The 1,033-nt window shown below is 60.3% G+C and overlaps 1 protein-coding gene across 1 annotated transcript in view; it reads left to right on the forward strand.

The window, feature by feature from the left end:
- Positions 1-424: 424 nt before the first annotated feature.
- Positions 425-1,033, forward strand: part of PKP1 (plakophilin 1) — a 42,422-nt gene continuing 41,813 nt past the window's right edge. Inside the window, exon 1 of the mRNA XM_010146027.1 lies at positions 425-626. Coding sequence (XP_010144329.1) covers positions 425-626 — 202 coding nt within the window. The remainder of the gene's footprint in view (positions 627-1,033) is intronic.

Here is a 1,033-nt window from a genome sequence, read left to right on the forward strand (position 1 = left end):
GGGGGCCACATGCCCTGCAGCGGTGGCGCGGGGGCTGCGAGCGAGCCGCGGCGGGGAGCACGTGGGTGTGTGCAGGCAGGGCGGTATATCCAGTCTGGCAGGGGGTGTGCCTGCTCACACGCCAGGGAGCTGAGCCACGCCCTGCAGCGGTGGCGCGGGGGCTGCGAGCGAGCCGCGGCGGGGAGCACGTGGGTGTGTGCAGGCAGGGCGGTATATCCAGTCTGGCAGGGGGTGTGCCTGCTCACACGCCAGGGAGCTGAGCCACGAGCAGGAGCCCTGAGACACCCTCAGCTGGGGGACGTATGGCAAGGAGGGGTTCGGGAGATTAACACCAGCACAAGACGCATTTGCTGTTACCTTGTGTGGTGCGCGGTCAGGTGAAGTGCAGCCCCCTCTCCCCCAGCCCCAAGGTCTGCCTGCAGCCATGCTTCACTCTCCACTGAAAACAGCGTTGGCATATGAGTGCTTCCAAGACCAGGCCAGCTCCACTCTGGCTCTGCCCTCGGACCACAAGCTGAAAACTAAGGGCACAGGAAAACAGCGGGTCCAGGAGCAAGTGATGATGACGGTGAAGCGGCAGAAGCAAAAGTCGTCTGTGTCATCAAGCGTGGGCCACTCCAACCGAGGTAAAATCCCACTGTTTGTGCTCCAGACAGAGAGGGGTCCCTCTGGGAACAGAGCAGATGCTGTGGGGTGCTTTTGTGGGCTTTTGTTTGTGGGGGACAGACTACTGCGTGTCTGTCATGGGTTACCCCATGACAGGGTGACGAGGGGTCTTGCAGGTTAGGCAGGGGGTGATGAGGTCTCTTGCACTGGATGGAAATGTTAGGACAAGACCAGGAGCTGGATGCATCGATTCCCTCCCCTTGGAGCTGATCTCTGGGGGTGCTGCACTGCTCCACAGCCCTGAGGCACTGAGACATTTCAGTGGGGGGCTATTAACCATTTGCTCCCTGGCTGTAAAGCTGGAGAAGCTGCCTAGTCTTTGCAAATCCTTCCTTTGCAAGTGTTCTCATAGTCAGAATCCTCCACC

This window comes from Buceros rhinoceros, unplaced genomic scaffold, assembly GCF_000710305.1.
Source record: "Buceros rhinoceros silvestris isolate BGI_N320 unplaced genomic scaffold, ASM71030v1 scaffold382, whole genome shotgun sequence".
In the NCBI taxonomy this organism is placed as follows: domain Eukaryota; kingdom Metazoa; phylum Chordata; class Aves; order Bucerotiformes; family Bucerotidae; genus Buceros; species Buceros rhinoceros.